We start from the raw sequence: 19,410 nt of genomic DNA on the forward strand, positions 1-19,410 counted from the left end.
TTGATGATTGTAAAATAAATTTTTTAAAGTAACTTACTAAACATTTATTACATAGTTTTTCAAGAATCTTGCTTATTACTGGAAGAATGAAGATGGGCCTATAATTTCCAAGATTGTCTTTTGCACCTTTTTTTGATTAATGGAATAACTCTAGCAATTTTAAATGCTGAAGGAAATTTACAAGTGTTAAATAAAAGATTAAAAATATATGTTAAGGGAATGGATATAAAAAGGAGCAGCAATAGAAATTAATTTTGATGGAATATTGTCTGAACCAGTAGCCTTTTCGAATCTAAAGATGAAATTATTTTTAAAACTTCATCATGAGTTACATAAAAATTAGAAGATGTGCTATTAACATTCTTCGCTAAATTAGGGCCAATGTTGGTAAAATATTTATTAAATTCATTGACAATTTATTGGTATAATTATGCGTTGATACAGATACATTCTAGATATGTAGACAGTAGCAAACTAGGATTTTTGTTATTAACCTGAATTTGTAGATGTATTTTTATTGTTGATGTGCTGTATTATTAGGTAAATTTTCATTGCAAGTAAGATTTTCTAATATTATCGTATGAGAAATCTATATTAAAACATTTAATTAATGTGCAATTTGCATAAAAAGCTCACTAGGCAATGGTGTTAAATAATATTTTGTAACCTACGCATGGAACATTGTTTTTTGTCTGCAGTCTTATAAAGTATTGTTTTTTTTATTGTGATCCTATGAGAAGTCTTGTCTATGTGTATGCTATATACAGTATACATAGGATACATGCTGAACACTATGACTATTGGAGTGGAATTGTTGCAAAGTGTGAACAAGATTGCCACCTTTATAAAGGATAATGAATTAATTTGCTTATGGTTATCCTTGACACAATTTAGCACTAATAAACATATACCTCACATATTTTAACGTATGTGCATGTTGCGCTTGCTCGTATAACTTAACTCAAACAAAATGACAAGATTTTGTTATTACCGGTATTTACTATTTATATGTAAAATATAAACTATTTGGTATATCATAAGATAACAAATTTTTTTTTTAATAGGCTCATATGTATCGCTCATATCTGGGTTTTGTATGTTTGATGCAGTTATCAACTGGTAACCATGACTACCTTGTGGACACCCTGGCGCTTCGTAGTGATATGCACATTTTGAATCAGTCATTCACTGATCCTACTATTGTCAAGGTAATTGACTAAACTAATTCAATCATTCCATTCATAACATTCAGGAAGGACATTTACCATATATTGAGTGCTTAAAGATGTATTGTCCCTTGAAACACAAAAAAATGAAGGTCAGAATATTCTAAATTTAAATTGTATCAAATCAAAGTAATATTAATTACTATACATTATGCATGATGCTAATTAGGATTGTTTACAACTCGTCACGGTTGAGAAGGTGTTTTCACAAACAACAATCGTTTAATAGTACTTCTTAAACAAATTTGTGTACGAAAAAAAAAACGTTTCGTGGATGTAAAAAAATCTGGTGTACAAATTACTGTTTTAATCAATTTGAATGAAATGTAGGCCTCTTGTTGACTAGAGCTACCTTTTATTTGATTCAAATTACAGGAATCTATTTAGATGTTATATAAAACAAATAATGAATGTTTTATATTCGTGTAATGGTACAAATAATGGCATTTGGTGAATGATGATTCCTTGATATAACCTTTCATCATTCACCTCATGCCATTATTTGTACCATTACACGAATAACCATTCATTATTTGTATACTATTACAAGCCTATACATATTATTCCAGCATTAAAGACATGACTTGGCAACATCAGCAAAAAAAGTCGCTGCCCAAACTATAGTGATAAAATAGGTGGGTCAGTTGAAAAATACTGAATTGCGATTGGCCTTGGATAGGGTAGTAGTAGGTAGGACTAGGTGATATTTGACCTGTTTTATTTAATATACATCTTGAACCACAATAATAATAATACTAATAGTAATAATAATATTCATTTTTTATATAGCGCTTATTGCACAATGCTTCTAAACACTTATTATTTAAACACATATTAACCCAGTTATTTTTTTGGACCAAACACAATGGAAACAGTTGTCTTGATCTAACCGGGTAATTATAATTATATTAATAATTAATACACCTGGGTAGAGAGAGGCAAACGTAAGTAAAGTATCTTGCCTAAGGATACAAGCAATACGGCGAGAGTGGATTTCGAACCACGATCTCACGAACATTCAACACACTGCGCCACACGCACTTTAAAGAAGCATGAAATAGTTAATTATTTCCATTTAAGGTTTTTCATGGTGCTGATATGGATATTGTGTGGCTGCAAAGAGACTTTGGTGTGTATGTTGTGAACATGTTTGACACAGGGCAAGCATCCAGAGTGCTGGGCCTTGCTAGACACTCATTAGCTCATCTATTGAAATTGTACTGTGATGTAGAAGCTGCAAAAGAATATCAGCTAGCTGACTGGAGAATAAGGTATAGAAAGCATTCATTAATACATTCCAACTACTGTATAATATAAAAAATATTCTTCTACTGTTTATAAAAATGGAAACAAATTCCAAATCTTTGTTTCCTAATTAGACAATGTTATTATTTTGATATTCTTATAATATATATTATAATATTGAGCATGACAAATAATAATCTTGGCTATTAAATTCCTCAAGGCCCATTCCGGAAGAAATGAAGAAATATGCTCGTGAAGATACACATTATCTTCTGTATATCTACCACACAATGAAAAACTTGCTCCTGGAACGTGGTAACAACAACAACAATTTGTTGTTGTCAACGCTTGATCGAAGTAAATTAGTCTGTTTAAAGGTTAGTTCAGTATAGATTTGAAAAACCCCCTTAATGACTATTTTACTTTTTACTGACTTTATTCAGAATGATCAGGATTGTAAAATGACTAAGTACGGCCAGATTTTACTGTGCCCTTCTGTCCCAGTTGGTGCTACATGGCCTGCCTGTTCAAGAAGTATTATGTTTCACTTGAAACAAACTGTAATTTATCAAAACAAGGTATAAATTTGTACATGGTGTGTTTAAAACTACAAATAATATAAACGTAATGAAATTGTATTGGTTTTTATATTGCTATTTACTAAAGCTCTGTCTACAGTCAATAGCCACTATATGTGACTTAGTATCAGGTTACAAAGACCAGTACCAGTACACTATCACACTTTTTGTCAAACTAGTTTGATAGTGCAGACAGAGCTTGAATTAACTACTCATTAATATATACATGAGATAGCTAAAAATATTTTGGCTTAGGTATTGTTTTAAATCGTTTACATCTGACACTTTGCATAAATAATAGATATTTTGAAAATCTGTCTGTTATGAAAACAAGAAAATTTGCATTAGAAAAAGCCAAATTTCAATCAAACATCTTGTATTGTATTTTAAATACAGCGGTATGAGAAACCTATTTTTACTGAAGACTCGTACCTGCACACATACAGAAGGAGTCGTAAAACATTAAACAGAAAACAGGTAATAGCAACCATTACATTTTGTCTTTAGTTGCCATGCTTATAGCATTGAGCCATCACAGCGGTAGCCAACCTTCGTCTGTTTAGCAGAGTAATATTTTTATACTCTATTTTTATTTAAGTTGAAAATTGAAATCAAATAAAATATATAGCATAGACAATTAAACTTTTGGAACGATTCTTCTCAATCTCCAGATCTCATATTTTGACCCCCATGAACATCGCAGATAATATTAATAACACAGCGTTGAATTGTAGGCCTAAACTAGCTAGCTATTGCAGTTGCAGGCCTAACCAACTACTGTAGAATTGGTAATCAATGCATAATTAGATGGGGAATCCCTGACTTCACAGCATGCGTTACTGAAATGCCTTTTTTGTTGAACAGTAATTTATTTTTGTGTGTAATTCTACACATTTTTTGTCTATAATTATTAATAGGTTAAAAATATTTTAATTATGTATACAGTTTCAACACCAGCATTGATGCTCTCGTTTGATGGAAGGGATTCATTAAAGAAATATTTGTATTCTAATGATCTTTTTTATTTTCCACTGAACGATTTTGTCATCAATTTTCTCAGTTTCATCAAAATACATTGTATATTCAACTACCATCCAGACAATTACTCCCTGGCAATTACCCTTCAGACAACTACCATCCAGACAATTACTTCCTGGCAATTACCCTTCAAACAACTACCATCCGGACAATTACTCTCTGGCAATTACCCTTCAGACAACTACCATCTAGACAATTACTCCCTGGCAATTACCCTTCAGACAACTACCATCCGGACAATTACTCTCTGGCAATTACCCTTCAGACAACTACCATCTAGACAATTACTAACTGGCAATTACCCTTCAGACAACTACCATCCAGACAATTACTCCCTGGCAATTACCCTTCAGACAACTACCATCTAGAAAATTACTAACTGGCAATTATTCAAGATCCTAAATGACAGTGCTCCTGCTTATTTATCTGACCTTGTGGATCGTTACGAATCATCCCGCAGAGGCCTACGATCATTGTCACAAAACCTTCTTCAAGAGCGTAGAGCGAAAAATCAGTGGGGTCAGAGATCTTTTTACGTTGCGGCCGCAAGTGTATGGAACAGCTTACCAGCAACAGTTAAATGCTCGACTAGTCTAAACAGTTTCAAGACCAACCTAAAGACGTCGCTATTCGCTGATGTTCTCGCACGTTGTTAATGCACAAAGCGCCATGAGCGCCACATGGGTGGAGGATACCGGCGCTATATAAATTTTCATTTATTATTATTATTATTAATTACCCTTCAGACAACTACCATCCAGACAATTACTCCCTGGCAATTACCCTTCAGACAAAAACCATCCTGACAATTACTCCCTGGCAATTACCCTTCAGACAACTACCATCCGGACAATTACTCCCTGGCAATTACCCATACAGACAACTACCATCCGGACAATTACTCCCTGGCAATTACCCTTCAGACAACTACCATCCAGACAATTACTCCCTGGCAATTATCCTTCAGACAACTACCATCCAGACAATTACTCTCTGACAATTACCCTTCAGACAACTACCATCCGGACAATTACTCCCTGGCAATTACCCTTCAGACAACTACCATCCGGACAATTACTCCCTGGCAATTACCCTTCAGACAACTACCATCCGGACAATTACTCCCTGGCAATTACCCTTCAGACAACTACCATCTAGACAATTAATCCCTGGCAATTACCCTTCAGACAACTACCTTCCAGACAATTACTCCTTGGCAATTACCCTTCAGACAACTACCATCCGGACAATTACTCCCTGGCAATTACCCTTCAGACAACTACCATCTAGACAATTAATCCCTGGCAATTACCCTTCAGACAACTACCATCCGAACAATTGCTCCCTGGCAATTACCCTTCAGACAACTACCATCCGGACAATTACTTCTAAGGTGTGCTATCCATGATAAAGTTAGATAACACATTTGGATTTGAAATACAAGTGTGAAATGCAGTAGGACCAAATAAATCTAATACAATTTAAAATTACAGTTGTTTGCTTATAAATTGTTGTATGCTTGGCGAGACAGTGTTGCCAGAGTAGAGGATGAGAGTATAGGCTATGTCTTACCGAACCATATGCTTTTTCAAATAGCTGAAAACCTTCCAAGGTAAGGAATCATGAAATGAGTATTTATAATATATTTAAATAGTATAGTTATTATATAAATATGATGTAGTTTGACGCTACATATATTACTTTGATATGTGACCTGTTTTGTAAACATCATTTAAAAATCTCCCTTAATGTCCTGACCACTGGCAGATGTCCTGTTCTTTTAAAGGAAATACAGTATAACAATTTAAGAACAATTAAATAGAAATTAAAACCTGAAATGTTCATTAAATGCAAAGATGAGCGGTAACTGTAAGCAGTAAACGAAAATATAGAACGTGTATGTTATTTATTTAACATCTTTACACAAAATGCAGGTTGGGATAAGCTGCATGCTTTTTTTACCTCCGTCTGTGTAAATTGATGTTTGGAAAACACATAATATGTGTATTAAACTTAATGGAGATCAAAGTGATACAGTAAAACTGCCACAAAGAAATTGCTAAATTGCTAACTTTTCCTCAGTGAAAGTGTGTTTGTACATACTGTATTCTTATCCACCTTTTAAAAGAGTGCTTTTTTTACAGGGAATCTGAAGGCGTACTGGCATGCTGTAACCCTACACCTCCACTAGTGAGGCAGTATTTAGCTGAGATACATGGTATTGTTGTACAGGCTAGGATGCTACAAACCTCTATAGTAAGATGACTTTCCCCTTTCTGCATTTCTTATTTCAAATAATCTTGTTCTTTTCTTTGTCATGTTTTTTTAAAACTATATAAGGGCAGATAAATACTACATAATCATTCCAAGGTCATAGATATTTACTAAGGCCTGGGCCTAGTACATTTACAGAATAATTTCTGTTAATAATTCTAAAGTTTACAGTTTTCATTAATTGAGTTTCCACCTCGCTATTTTTGAAGATGTTGGAATGACAGTAGTAGAGCTTCGCAGAGTTTTAACGTTATATAAATATCTTAATTGATAAACCATTGCAAGCTAAGTTGTATGGCACGATGATATTTCAGGATGCCTGTCAAGCTAGATGTTTTGAGTTAGAACCACAACATATTCAGCATTTTTATTTGCTCAGTAATGGCAGATGCGAATTGCTACATGATTATAAGTCCTTGAGAATTCACTGGATTTTATATGTCTAATGATGGGGACACGAAAATTACAACAACTACGATCCTCGGAGCGGTGGTTATATGATGTGGTTTTAACCAATCACGTTCACGCAATAATAATATAGGCTATGTAATATTATACAGATATTGACTGCTTAGAGGTTAAATATAAGATTTGACATCCCTGAGGGAATGATATTATGTTCGAGGAAATATATAATTCCTGAGAACATATATATCATTCCCGAGGGATGTCAAATCTTATATTTTACCGATATAAAAGGCGATATCTGTTATATTACATAGCCAACAACAAGTAGAATATCTGTTGGGTCGGGTAGCTAGCCTAGTTATAGGCCTCCTTTTTGTATTGTATGTAAACAAGCCTGCCTAGACACCTACCTTGCGAAGAATAATATACAGATAATTAATGATTCCTTGGCAATAAAATATTCACTAGCCTAGGTCGTTTAAATAATAACAGAAGAATTTCCACCAATAAGCCTACATTAATAATAATATTATTATCAGGTAGGCCGAATAATTCGTCTTCTTCGAGCCGAATCACCGGATGTTCGCCGCGTCGCGCGTAACTAACTACTACCGTGAGTATTAACCAATCACAAACGGTCTTTCATCACATCTAGGGAGGACTAATAACAAATGAGGGCGCTATATATGCATAGTTTAAATAGTTTAGATGATTAATTTCTTCAAGCAAGTTCCGTGGCGCAGCGCATAAAGCGTTGTCTTGTGATGGAGTGACAAATTCATCGCGAGTTCAAGACCCAGTAGATGACTTTTGTTTATTTATCGGCAAACGTGAGTGTTGCCACACGAAAATTACACAGTCAATATCATCGTACTCGAGAATTTGCTGGATTTTATATGTTTAATGACAGGGGACACGATAATTACGCGAAAATTACTCAGTCAATATCATCGTACTCGAGGATATATACGATTTACGATCCTCGCAGCGGTAGTCATGTGACGCAGTTTCAACCAATCACATTCACATATTTACATAGGCTATATAATATATAAGTATATATGAAATTTCTTCTGAATAATATATATAATACTGTAACTAATGTAATAAGTATAATATAAATAATAAATAAATATTTTTATTTTTCAGTCACAAACTGCAAATCAAGACAATTGTGTCACCACATTTAAACCTCGAAAGATAGAACCCTTAGAGAGTCTCATATACTGTCCTCATGATACTACTCATCTCGAATCATGTCATCAACATCAATCTGCCGACGAGGGAACAATTTCTGCAGGTATAAACAAAATAATTAACATTTAATTTTACCGTTTACTGTTAATTAAACAGATGATCTAAAATCTTTTATCTCGGCAAACATGGTTTCCACTAGAATAATGACTCCTCTGCACGGTTGACGTACACAACGTTGATCTGAATTGTTGCTAATTCAGACTATGACTTTCCTTTAACACAATCTATCTAATTTAAACTATTTTCATTTAATCCATATTTTATAAAGAAAATGGTATGTTTCTTGATGGAGATGGAATTAATGGGCCGCCAGTTAGAGTGGCAAAGCCTGTTATTACTGCTATTGGTAATCAATCACAAACTCAGATTTACAAGCAATCATTAGCTGTGAAGGAGAAATTACGGCACATTTTGACAACTTTGAAAAGCCCCTTTGAAATGGTAAGGATCTGTGTTATTTACAACACACAATTAAACATTTAATGGTGCTTAATTTAATTGGAAACTGAAAATTTGGATTATGGCATGTTAAATCGATGGCAGAATGCTACAGCAACCACAGCAATGAAACTATAAATTGCTTTCAATCATCTTCCAATATATGAAATAATAATTTATTGGTAATCTATACAATACAAGCATTAAGTTGTGATATATACAGTAGATTACTTTATTTATAAAGCAATAAAAGTGTAAAAATTGGTGGAATAATTTTAAACTCTTTTCAACCATATATATCTTCACAGGATAATTTCTTCAATTAGCCTTGCAAATAGAAACTGTATCTAATTGTTTTATCTTTTCTCTTTTTTAAAAAAGTATTTGCCTTGCAATAAACCTGCACAAATTAACAGCTTCTTGTTAGCAAGCAATAAGATTGTAATTCCTGATGTGAAGAAGTCTCAACATACTACTCCATTATCTTCAAATACACAAGTAAGTTCTTTTTTTATAATCCACTACATTTGATGTCCCATGTGTTTAATGGTTGTGTGACTACATGATTTTACCTGAAACACTATTAGAAATATGCAGTAGTCAAAAAGTGAATTAATTGATAAATCACTGTGTAGGAAAACCCATCAATGTCACATGTGTTGACACTAACAAATTATGCTGAATATATAATGATCACTTGAAATATTTTCTACTTGTTTAGAAAAGATTTAGGCCTAGAGATTTTTCATCTAAAATAACTGAAATTAAACAACATTTTCTCAAAACAAACATGAAACAATAATTAAAGACATACTTTAATTTTATTTCAAAAGTACTTTATACATTGATTTCCATTCACTGCATGAAATAAGGTGGCCATCAACATGATGTTACATCCAGTTTACTTAAATAAGGTGGCCATCAACATGATGTTACATCCAGTTTACTTAAATAAGGTGGCCATCAACATGATGTTACATCCAGTTTACTTAAATAAGGTGGCCATCAACATGATGTTACATCCAGTTTACTTAAATAAGGTGGCCATCAACATGATGTTACATCCAGTTTACTTAAATAAGGTGGCCATCAACATGATGTTACATCCAGTTTACCTATATGTAAACATTTTTTATTTTAGTCTCCTTATGTTTGGAGGTTGAAAAAAGTGGAAGTGCAAACAGCAGTTGAAAATGAAAAGAAGATTGCAACACAAAATGATATAACAAGAGAGTCGCAACAAGATTCTGGAGAAGTTAAGAATATGGATAAAGAAGAGACACCACTTGAACCATTACGGAAAAAATTTAAGGTATTCAATTTTAGATCTGCTACTTAGTGTTGCTCTGATTATGGTGAGATAAGTTTCTTGTCTTCACTTGTATCCTATTTTATTGTCAAAGTCTTTTGGCTCACAGTAAAATTCTTACATAATCCATCTGCAGATAAATTTCGGTCATTGATATCAACCATTGTCAAGCAAGAGACATGACATCTTAATTTACCTAATGAGATGTGTGTTGATTATAGTTTTCTGCAAAATCTTGTTGCAAATCAATCTATCAATCAATCATTACACCATTTCTCTTTCCTCTTCTTTATCGTTTCAAAATAATGAATTAATTCTCAGTATATCATAAAGTGGTTTAGAATTTCGTCTGTGCCTATGATGTTTATTTGTACCACACCGAGAGTGTTAAAGAGTCGCTATCCAAGCGAACAATACCATGAAAGCCCCAGTGTTCTAATGGTTAGGACATCTGTATATCAAGCAGAAGGTTCCAGGTTCGAATCTCGGTTGGGACGACTTTTTCTCATTCTCACAGATTTCCTCATCTTTATCGTTTCAAATTAATTAAATATTTATATATATTTAATGAGAGTTAAAGTAAGACAATTATTGTAATTGCAAATTATATATTAATGGGAATGTAAATACAAACATACATTATAACACACCTGAGTATATCCTTTCCATTTGATTGGTTAATTATGTATCACATGCTGTTCATTATTAGTTTTTGTATTCAAATTCTTTATTCAAATCACACTCAAGATTAACAAGGCCATATACATGGCTGCAGTCGCATGCTCAAGTTAGTGTTTACCGACCAACCGACCAAAATTGCTGAACATGTTTGAAAATGTTTAAAAACATTTATATTTTTAAAATTTACACGTGTCACTTTTGACGTGCTCGTATAACAAAAATTTCGAGTTGGAAAGTGAATCAAATATGATGACATTATTAAAGAAAGGTTGTAAAACAGAAATCGGGCAAAAAGAGTATTAACGTTTAAAGTGCAGTGCGCGTGCACAAATCTGCGCACTCATTACAATTTTTTAAACGCTTAAAATTGCCTGAAACGTACTCTAATTTCATCGAAAATAAATTTGAAAATTTTAAGCGCGAGTATGCATGCGTTACATGCACTACGCACGTAATTGTATTGCCATATGCAGAAATATGACCTGAAATTTATGAGTACCAAATTTTATTTAATTGTGATTCATGCTTGTGAAGATATGATTACAAACGTGATTTCGTAAAATCGTGCATAATTTTTGATTGCGCACCATGAAAAACATAACCACATCGAGTCCTGGTCATAAGGAATATACTCTGAAAAATTGACTTAGCTAGATGAAACTGATATCAAGACAAGGCCATATACAAGTTAGTGTTTACCGACCGACCAACCGACCGACATAGTGAGCTGTATAGTCGTGTTGCACGCAACTAAATATACACTGAATTGTGGCAATTTTATTATGCTGAAATGTGTTTTTTTTTCAATTCATACAAAACTGAACCAGGGGTCCCAAGTTGAAAAAGTGAAATTTCAGGTAAACAATAGAGGGCGTGCTATATAATTATATAGAGGGCGCTATATAAGCTAATATTAAGTTTTACAAAAAATCTAGAGCATACATTATCTGGGATATCCAATATCAAATTTACTAGGCCTACCTACCAATGACTATGTTCAGTAATAAACAATGGATAATGCCAGACACCTTTCCAGTGTGGTATAGCCTGCCACCTGGGCCTACGATAATTTTGCATGTAAAAAAAAAAAATTATAGTCCTTTTTCACCTTGTTGGTAGACATCGCCTGACTCTATTGTGACTGCATAATGTGACATCAGTGTGCTTGGACAAGCAGCAGTTGATAGATGGCTGTTAGTGTTAATAATAAGCGACAAATTGAAACCGACTTCTTTTGTATAATCTCATCAGAAGGTACCAATTGAAACTGGTTAAAATATAATTGAAAGAGGTTATTCTTCTCTGATCAATTCAGCCAGTAGTATCATAAAAAACAAATTTAATAATGCTAGTAGACTAGATATAATTTAGGTATATGTGTGACAAATTGGGTACCAGTTGGCATTGGTAAGGGTGGGGTTGGTTTGGGTACAAGAACCAGGACACAGTCATATTTTAGTAGTAGACGGCTTTAGCCAGTAGTATGGTTCCTTACCTAGGTCATAGGCCAAGATCAGACTAGGACTTGGCTGAAGACTTGCACCTATCTAATAATAGGCCTGACTTCATGTACTGTATCACCAAAGATGATTGGCCAACTCTTTATCATTGAAATATTCCTAGGATTGCACTGGATTCAACTCTTGTCAACAATCGCGAGTCTGACTGACAATCACGATTGCCGTTATCGTTATAACTTCCTGTAAATCACAATAACAAGTTAGTTGTTAATTCAATTCTTTTTCTGTTGTTTCAATTTCAATTTTACTGGAATTTTTATTTATTTATTTATTTTAGTAATTTTGGCAACACAAATACAAACATTAACAACAGCAGCTTGATTTCGCCAAGGAGTGGCAAAAGAGGCCTACAGCTTCTGTCGCCGATTAGGTGTGCCACACATTATTTTTATTAAAATAATCCATTTTTTTTATTATAGGTTAATTATTCAGATTAAATTCAGATTATAGTGTGTAACTGGGAATATAATTGAATACTCAATGTACATGTGTGTACTTGCTGTATTTATATACTATTATTTCCTATGCTCTACTTCATTTATGCTGTAGGTCATGCAGTTTACTCTACTTTAAATCTATGTTATGACAAGATATTGCTTATCAATAATGATTATGTCTATTTAATGTATACTGTATTAAAATGATCTGCAAACTTCAATTTATGTATCTAAATTTTGCATGTCATCTAAATGATTTGTATACACATTTTGTTTTAGAGTAAGAAGAGGCATCCAATAGCATCTTCATCAAAGACAATATTAGAGAAATATAAAGATCATGAGGGACAAAAGCCAACAGATTTCAAAGCCTTTGACTACAGTCAGTCAGACTATAGTGTATTCTCTTCAGGTAAGTTTATTCAACCAATTGTTTCAATATATGCAATGTTCATAACCAGTGTTTTTCATGGAGAAGCTTACTTTCACCTAATTTGCTCATGCTTTGTTTATGTGTTATGCTCAAAGAAGACATGTATTTTAAATTAAAAAATCGCTTGAAAATGGGTTGTTTAATGCAAATATATTGAATCTTATATCAAATCAGAATGAACGGTTTCTCCAATTTGATGAAGGAGCAGATGAGTTGTATATATGAATTCATGTGAAACTTTTACCTATCGGATGTTGCGACATAATCATATGGCCACTCAGATTGGTTTTTTTTTTCAGTCATAGGTCATCACATTTAATAGAGCTCATCTCAGATCTGTGCCTGATTTTCTCTCTCTCTTTGTGTTCTTTTAATCTGTGTTCTTTTTTTAAAAAAAAGATATTGCAGATCACACTAAGGGGTCAGAGGACTAGATCGTTGCTCACAGAATCACAACATGGACTTTTGGTTGGGATAGGCCTACCTAGCTATAATTTTGATAATTTGTCACTTCCAGATATGGAATAAATATTCCCAAAACATACTTTATTTGTGTTTTCATATCGTATTTATTCACATAAACGCCCAGGTTTGAATAAACGCCTCCGTCGAATAAACAGGGACATTTTCTAGATTTTAAGCGTTCTGATTGGCTGTTAATTGTTGGCCAAAACTAAAACAACTAGGTATTGGCTAAAACCTCTGCAAACAGTACACTGGTATTTATGATGTGTTTGAAAGGCCAAATTTTTAACTGAGTATGCAATGCTGCATAATACTATTAAGGTAAAAATAACTTTATAACACACCTGAATAGATTCTTGTCATTTGATTGGAGGATTGTGGTCACATGATGATCATTATACAGTCAACTCCGCCTAAATGCCAATTTACACAGACAAGCAGTAACTGTAAGCAGAAAACCTCATCCCATGTAGAATCTGTATCTATACTTTGCGTCGGGTTTCCACCCAATCACCCATTCGCTCTGCATTTTTGGTAATTGGTCATACAAAATAACATGGATTCTTTATTTTTGTTTTCCCGCTTACCATTACCACTCGTCTGTGTAATTTGGCCTTAAGTCAAATCTAAATGGGACTGACATATGCGAACCTACAAAACTAGACATACTCACTTACCTAAAGGCTACTAACTGCTAAGCCTAAATTTTAACAGAAATGTGTACTGGATTTTCTTTTTTAATTAAGCCGTATGTTTTACTTACTTACTACTTAGTTTGTTTATCGAATTGCATACATTTTGTCGGCTTTTTTGGCGTGTTGTTACTGCATGATTTGATGATAGAAATCACTAAAGGATGTGTGTATTTGTATCTAAAAAAGACATGACTTTTAAACGAATTTTGACTTTCGAATTTGACCTACAAAGAAAAATTACTAGTAAATTGTAAAGAATTGGAACTTTCATAAAATTGTTGGTATTTTTACTTTAAAGACATATATATATATAGCTAATGCTATACAAATTGTGTAGAAGTAATGTTTGTATTTATTATTATTACTTGCTTTAAATGTATCCTTATATTAGCTATAGTGCCCTCTGTGTTGATTAGATTTGTGTCATCAGCTGCAAAAGACACCTTCACCAAGTGCAATGAACCGTGTCACGGATCAATGTTTATATTCAACACCTTTCTAAAAGTGCAGTGTTAATGAGATTACTTTTGGTTGTGAGAGATCATTTAAAAGTACAAGGTATCCATAATACTGGCTGTCTTACGAGAGATTGCAATCAAGATTGTCTGCAAATGGTTCATTGACCTCAAACACACTCTGCTCTTTAATTTCACTTGCGGAAGTACAGAAATTTATTAACTTAACTCATACTATGGATAAAATAATATTTTTTGTATGGTGGTTGACTATTAATTTTACTTTCATTAGTTTTATGCTCAACTTCTGCTTCCAGACACAAAGTATTTGAGTATTTTTTAAGCAAATTTTGTTAAATGACATTCCTAGATCGTCTTGCACATAAAATTCATGAAAATGGCACCTTTATTTGGTCAGAAATGACACTCCCATATATAGCGCAGCAATCACCAAATTGGTGGTAAATTTTTCCGCCGGTATTAACACAGGTGACATAATGTTTTTACGTATGTTAGATGTGCGTGTTCTGTGTGGGGACTGCTAATTTTCTTCAAATAGAGTCGACAATGTTTTGTTTATATTAAATGCTTACCAGAGACCATCTGCAAGATAAAACATTCATTTTTTTTTTTTCATTTTTTTTTATACTACACCTACTTTCATTCAATTAAGTCACTGCTACAACAAAGACTAAGTCAAGGCCTAAACCATTTAAAAAGCAGCTCCAATTTTGAACGTGGAGTAGAACAATTACAGATAATGCACTACTGGTTGATTTGTTAACACTGTCAACAGCCTTGTGTTGTGCATGATAATGCTCATTGTAAAAAGAATGAACCCACAACCCGCGAAATTCAACTTGTATATAGCAAAATTGCACTCTTGATGACATAATGGTTTATTGGAATAGTTTATTGAATATTGTGACCCACAATCCTCCAATCAATCTTTGGGACTATACACTGTCATATACGATGATAGTTTTGTTGTCCTGTTATTTATCATTATTGTAAAAAGAATAAACAATTTCCTAGTTAAAGCTGTTTCTACTATGATTGGTCAAGTTATTGTTTTTTTTTTATTATATAGGTGTAAATAAACATTCAAATGTAGGCAAGCAGTTTGATCCCAACAGAGAGCTCCACAAGTTTAAAGTAAGTTTCATCTCCATTCTTTCTTAGTTTTAAATTGTGTTTAAATCTGTTTTTTGAAATTGATGGGGAAAAAAACTGTCAGAAAATAAGTGTTTTTTTTTTAAATTATGTAAATTACACTCTTAGCTTTGGGGTTGTTATGGTAGAGATATTATGACAAAATGGTAGATCATGTATAAAACAAACAACAAAAAGCCATATTCATTGAAATTTGTTTAAGCTCAAGTAATATTATGTTAGATAAAATATATGCATTACCTGCAGTATCATGAATTGCTGTATAACAATAATTACCTCCGTCCAGGTTATGTTTGTACCCCTGTATGCAGTATCATGAATTGCTGTATAACAATAATTACCTCCGTCCAGGTTATGTTTGTACCCCTGTATGCAGTATCATGAATTGCTGTATAACATTAACAATAATTACCTCCGTCCAGGTTATGTTTGTACCCCTGTATGTATGTTTCTATGTTAGTTGTGAGGCCACAGTTTGTAAAATATATAATATTTTCTACATTAGCTGGGAGGCAATTTTCGTTTCTACATTACCTGTTGACCGTTCTTATTACATAAGCTGTAGGTGTTTCTACATTAGCTGGAGGTTTTACTACATTAGCGGTGGATTGTTCTACATTAGCGGTTATTTCGACACAAATTTGTGTAAAAAAATGCCTCTTTTGAATCTATTATAGCTCTTCAGGATGGCTGGTGGCCCCATATTTTTGTAACTTATTATAAAAGCTAATAAGTTGTAGATATGAATTCATGTTAAGTTTAGACCGTCAGTATGTTATGACCATATGGCCATCTGAATGTTAAAAATTGGATTTGTATCTTTTTCAACACAGTTCGTCACATTCAATAGAGCGCATATCGCGTAAACGTTATCAATTTTCTTCCAATTTTTAATATTTTATTACGTATACACTTCTATTTTTTGCATAACACACTATTTTTATCTTATCAAAAATTGCATCATGAAGTATACTTTTGTAAAGTTTCATTGAAAAATATTTTTTGGTTGAGAATTTATAATCAACCATAAATTTCCAGAAATCGCCTGTAACTTACACTGCATGACTCTGACGTCATATAGTTTTCGGCACATCTACAGTTAGAGTTCAATCATCTGACAAAGTTAAAGTCCCATTCCCTACGTTTTTTAGATTTAATTTATGGTCACAAACTACATTTAATGTAAAATGAATACTATATGGTCCTATTGCGATAACCTTTTCCGTCTTTAAACAGTTAAAAATTGTTGATTCTAATAATTTAAACGACCCGCTATAAATCGCAACATGCATAGGCTTGGCCTAAAGACCGTCCAATAGAGGAAATTCACGACAAACTACTTAGGTAGTGCATTGTTTCTATCTTTTTATCATAATGTACCCTAAAACGTAGGGAATTTTAATTGTAGGGAATGGGTCTATAACAAACAATACAGATACAGCAGCAACAAAAATTGTGGAAAGAAAGAAGAATAAGATAGAAGGAAAAAAAGATCCTGACATTCACAATGAGTGAGGTGCGGATAACTAATAATACAGAAAAAAAAGATGATGATGATTCCATACAATTGCAAGGAGTTATCCTTGCGGATAACTAATAATCTAATATTGTATATGACACTGATGTATGAGGATGCTGAGTATGTACCAACATTTACGGTTCTGACATTTCTGTTTATTTGATGTCATTTTTTTGCAGAGTGGTACCAAACTAGGACCAAACCCACAATCTAGTAGAAAATCTTTTACCTACAAACAGCAATCGTAAGTTAAATAGACCATTAAAAATGTCTGTATTCACATAATAAATTTCTTACCATTACTGAAATTCACCAGTGGCGAATTAGGTGATATGCTCAAACTCAACATGCACTGGTTTAGAGAGCAAAAATGATGCCGTCATAGCCAAAAAAAGAAAAAAATATGAATTATGGGTATGTTATTTTAATAAACGCCTAGGGGCATTTATTTGCGTAGGCGTTTTATTTTTTAGGTGTAATATGGTAACATGTATAATAAAAAAACAAAATACCCTCTTGATATGGAAAAATACAACATAATATATCGAGAAGTGATAAAATATAAAAATTGATGTTCTATTGGGGAATTTTATTTGAGGGAGGAGTTTATTCATAGTGGGGCGTTTATTCAAATAAATACGGTATATAAAAATTATAAATGTTGACCTTGGGTGAAAAATTAGTATAATTTGTTTTTATTAAAGTTATTTTTTTTCATTCTCTTTTAAGGAAACAAAAACCAAAAACAAAAAAATGGCATAATAGATGAATTACAGATATTACTGCAGAGGTAAACCTCAAGCAAAGTCCTGACTATGAAAATGAAGGCACACCTCCCAACTCTCCCCATAATGGTTGAGTCCTGACTATGAAGATGAAGGCACACCTCCCAACTCTCCCCATAATGGCTGAGTCCTGACTATGAAGATGAAGGCACACCTCCCAACTCTCCCCATAATGGCTGAGTCCTGACTATAAAGATGAAGGCACACCTCCCAACTCTCCCCATAATGGCTGGAATCATCAAGTCATCTCCCACTCTCACTCTGCTAAAATGAACCAAACAAAATGTAAAGGTCTATAAAAAAATCTTCTGATATATATGTATAAATTTTAATTTCTGCTACTCTAGATATTGATAAGAAAATAGAAAACATACAAATATGTGTTTATAATCAATTCATGTGTTTAATAACTGACTTAGCACTGCATTGCCTTGGTATGCATGTTTACAATTATAGATGCAAATATCTTTATGTTTTGTAATAGCACCCTCTATGGTTTGATGTAGTATTATAGCACCCTCTATAGTTTCATAAAACCTCCCGATATTACCACAGTCTGGTAATAAGGAAGTGTCACCTAAGGCTAATATCAATATGTTGATCCTTTTAAAATTGAATTATATTTGGATTTGTTAGGGTATAAACATAATAATAAATTACAAGATTTGGATGACCAATTAAACAAATATAGATTTTGCAAAAGTTTTTGGTTTTCTTCTATTATGTCTTGTTGCGTATGGATTTAATAAAAATGGGGATGTAGGAATATTGATTTGATGTTGACAATGTGTTGATAGGGACTTTTCGACATGTGTCGGTAGTCGACTGTTATATGAATGTTTAGATTAAATAGACATTTACCTTGACGTCCCAGTGAATGTGTGACGTAAAGACCTTAGTTTTAGTTACTGATAATGGAGACGGCCATGGTGGATGGTGACATGGATAATTGATGGTGGTTTTAGTGACTGATGATGGAGACCTTTATGGTGGATGGTGACATGGATAAGTGATGGTGGTTTTAGTGACTGATGATGATGGAGACGGTCATGCTGGATGGTGAAATGGATAATTAATGGTGGTTTAGTGACTGATGATGGAGACCTTCAATGGTGGATGGTGACATGTATAATTGATGGTGGTTTTAGTGACTGATGATGGAGACCTTCATGGTGGATGGTGAGATGGATAATTGATGGTGATTTTAGTGACATGATGGAGACCTTCATGGTGGATGGTGACATGGGTAATTGGTGGTGGATTTAGTGACTGATGATGGAGACCTTCATGGTAGATGGTGACATGTATAATTGATGGTGGATTTAGTGACTGATGATGGAGACCTTCATGGTGGATGGTGACATGGGTAATTGATGGTGGATTTAGTGACTGATGATGGAGACCTTCATGGTGGATGGTGACATGTATAATTGATGGTGGATTTAGTGACTGATGATGGAGACCTTCATGGTAG

General features: G+C 33.4%; 1 protein-coding gene across 1 annotated transcript in view; it reads left to right on the top strand.

Annotated features, from left to right (window-relative positions):
* The window catches only part of LOC144858619 (exosome complex component 10-like), a 30,918-nt gene extending 12,280 nt beyond the window's left edge, over nt 1-18,638 (top strand). The window contains exons 8-21 of the mRNA XM_078714701.1: nt 1,065-1,208; nt 2,307-2,497; nt 2,692-2,848; nt 3,446-3,526; nt 5,581-5,699; nt 6,232-6,343; nt 7,919-8,069; nt 8,295-8,467; nt 8,846-8,962; nt 9,606-9,776; nt 12,691-12,823; nt 15,550-15,614; nt 17,331-17,395; nt 17,881-18,638. Of these exons, the coding sequence (XP_078570827.1) occupies nt 1,065-1,208; nt 2,307-2,497; nt 2,692-2,848; nt 3,446-3,526; nt 5,581-5,699; nt 6,232-6,343; nt 7,919-8,069; nt 8,295-8,467; nt 8,846-8,962; nt 9,606-9,776; nt 12,691-12,823; nt 15,550-15,614; nt 17,331-17,395; nt 17,881-17,920 (1,719 nt within the window). The 3' untranslated portion in view covers nt 17,921-18,638. The remainder of the gene's footprint in view (nt 1-1,064; nt 1,209-2,306; nt 2,498-2,691; nt 2,849-3,445; nt 3,527-5,580; nt 5,700-6,231; nt 6,344-7,918; nt 8,070-8,294; nt 8,468-8,845; nt 8,963-9,605; nt 9,777-12,690; nt 12,824-15,549; nt 15,615-17,330; nt 17,396-17,880) is intronic.
* The last annotated feature ends 772 nt before the right edge of the window (nt 18,639-19,410 follow it).

Source organism: Antedon bifida, chromosome 2 (assembly GCF_963402885.1).
Source record: "Antedon bifida chromosome 2, ecAntBifi1.1, whole genome shotgun sequence".
Classification (NCBI taxonomy): Eukaryota; Metazoa; Echinodermata; class Crinoidea; order Comatulida; family Antedonidae; genus Antedon; species Antedon bifida.